General features: G+C 29.5%; 1 protein-coding gene across 1 annotated transcript; it reads right to left on the bottom strand.

Annotated features, from left to right (window-relative positions):
- Nucleotides 1-1,374: 1,374 nt before the first annotated feature.
- On the bottom strand, nucleotides 1,375-1,758 carry LOC136043085 (profilin-like). The gene has a single exon (XM_065728010.1). It carries the CDS (start codon nucleotides 1,756-1,758, stop codon nucleotides 1,375-1,377), a length of 384 nt encoding a protein of 127 aa, XP_065584082.1.
- Nucleotides 1,759-2,067: the final 309 nt, after the last annotated feature.

Raw genomic sequence — 2,067 nt, 5'->3', positions numbered from 1 at the left:
AGTTTTTTACCTTTTTTTATTTTTTTTTAGGTTTTTACATTTTTTTAGTTTTTTAGTTTTTTAGATTTTTTAGTTTTTTATTAGTTTTTAGTTTTTTACCTTTTTTTAGTTTTTTTAGTTTTTTACCTTTTTTACTTATTTTAGTTTTTTTTCTTTTTAAATTTTTGTAGTTTTTACCTTTTTTAGTTTTAGTTTCCCCCATAAAACCCGAGCACCTATCAATCAAAATGCAAGAGTAGGCGTTACGTAATAGTTTTATATGACTGCCAATTATGTATCAAGGAAAAAGCCTCACTTTTGTCAACCCTTTTGTTGATTAAATCGAATAAAACCAAACTAATTTAAAAATTTTTCCCGTGCTTTTCTAGTTTGAATTAAAAAATCAATATTATTGCTCAAACGCCATAAATATTTTTGCACTTTGCATAATAATATTAGCCATTCTGTACAGATGTAATTATAGCTACAACTTTTTTTGCCCTACTTCAAAAGTTCCTGTCTTTTATGCTATATTTCCGTAGCAAAAAATCAATTTTTCATTTTAATTTACTTGAAAAGTAGATTAAAATAAGAAACTTAATTGAATATAACTAAGGATATTTATGTTAGTTGCAAAAATATCTATGGCGTCTGAGCAATCATATTAATTTTTAATTCATACTATAATACACCTGAACATTTTAAAATTAGTTTTGTTTTTCGTTCGATTTAATTAGCAAAAATTTTATTTCATTCACAAAAGTACAAAAGGCTCTTTTGTACAGACTTTAAATATACTTTTAAATTTTATAACAATCTCATAATTATTTTTAAAATTTATTCTGCAATTTATGTTATACTGAAAGGAAAGAATCTTTTTAACTAGAAAGTCGTTGAATCGAGGAGTCTACGTAAATGATAAAATATCTTGTACTTTCATCCGATTTTGTATAATAGATTTTCCACTTCGCTCAAGAAAGCTTTTGATATGAAGCAGGTAGAATGCAGATGGTAGGCCAAGAGGGTTAAAAAATTGAATATTTTTCGCCGTTTGAAATACAAAAATAAATGGAATAAATTGCCATTAATAGTAAACGGAATATTGTGACGTTAGCTATAAAGATATCAGTGTATTTTAACAAATCTTTAGTTCAGAATCGCTAATGTTATTATGTAACTGCAACAATATTTAAGGCCTCTGAGGATGTGATTGACTCTTACTAGGTTGCAAGCTACGACTACAACCCGGATATCCTTTACCAGTCAGTCAAAAGAACTTTATTTTTCAAGCTTAACACCCTTACAATTTCTATTCACCTTTCGAGCTGATTCATTACCCTTTCATTGCCCTGTTTCATTGATGCTTGAATTTCATGGATATAGAAATAGATCCTATCAATGCCCATATTGAGCTAAATAATTACCAAGTTTTTCAACTGTATTTGCAGCTTTAGGTGTCGGAAACTCCTGGTTATTATACAAAGCTATTATGTATAATTTTTTCAGCTTCATTGCATGAAGACTAGCTGCCCCCTTAGAAGCTCGAATAACATCATGGTCACTCGAAAGGTAAAAATATTTTGTTCCTCCCATTACAATACCGCTTTCAGCAAGAGCTTCCAAATCCTCGAATTTTGAGATAAACACTTTCAATTCAGCTGCAGTGGCAGGAAATGTCTTAGATTTTCCCCAAACTGTTCCGTCAGTACCAATAATAGCTCCATCTGAAATGCCTTTAGATAACAATTCACTTTCAACATAATTATTCCATGTAGACATCTTATAATTTTTACTAATTCGTGACGAGTTGAAGTCACGCGTTGAGTAGCAGGAACCTAACAAAAAACAAAACTAATTCTAAAATTTTTAGGTAATTTTCTATTTTGAAATAAAAATGTAAAAATTATTGCTCGGACAACATAAATATTTTTGATGTTTACATAATAGCTTTAGTGGTTCTGGACTGAAAACTAAATATGCTAATCAAATTGGGATTGGGAATCTTTTAAGTTGAAAAGGCAGATTCATTGGAATCATGAGAATGCGAGGAATAAGAAAAGCCTCACCCTCAAAAGGCCCTGTCAAGAT

The sequence above is a fragment of the Artemia franciscana genome, unplaced genomic scaffold (genome assembly GCF_032884065.1).
Source record: "Artemia franciscana unplaced genomic scaffold, ASM3288406v1 Scaffold_2900, whole genome shotgun sequence".
Lineage (NCBI taxonomy): Eukaryota > Metazoa > Arthropoda > Branchiopoda > Anostraca > Artemiidae > Artemia > Artemia franciscana.
This window is presented reverse-complemented; position numbering and strand designations above follow the sequence as displayed.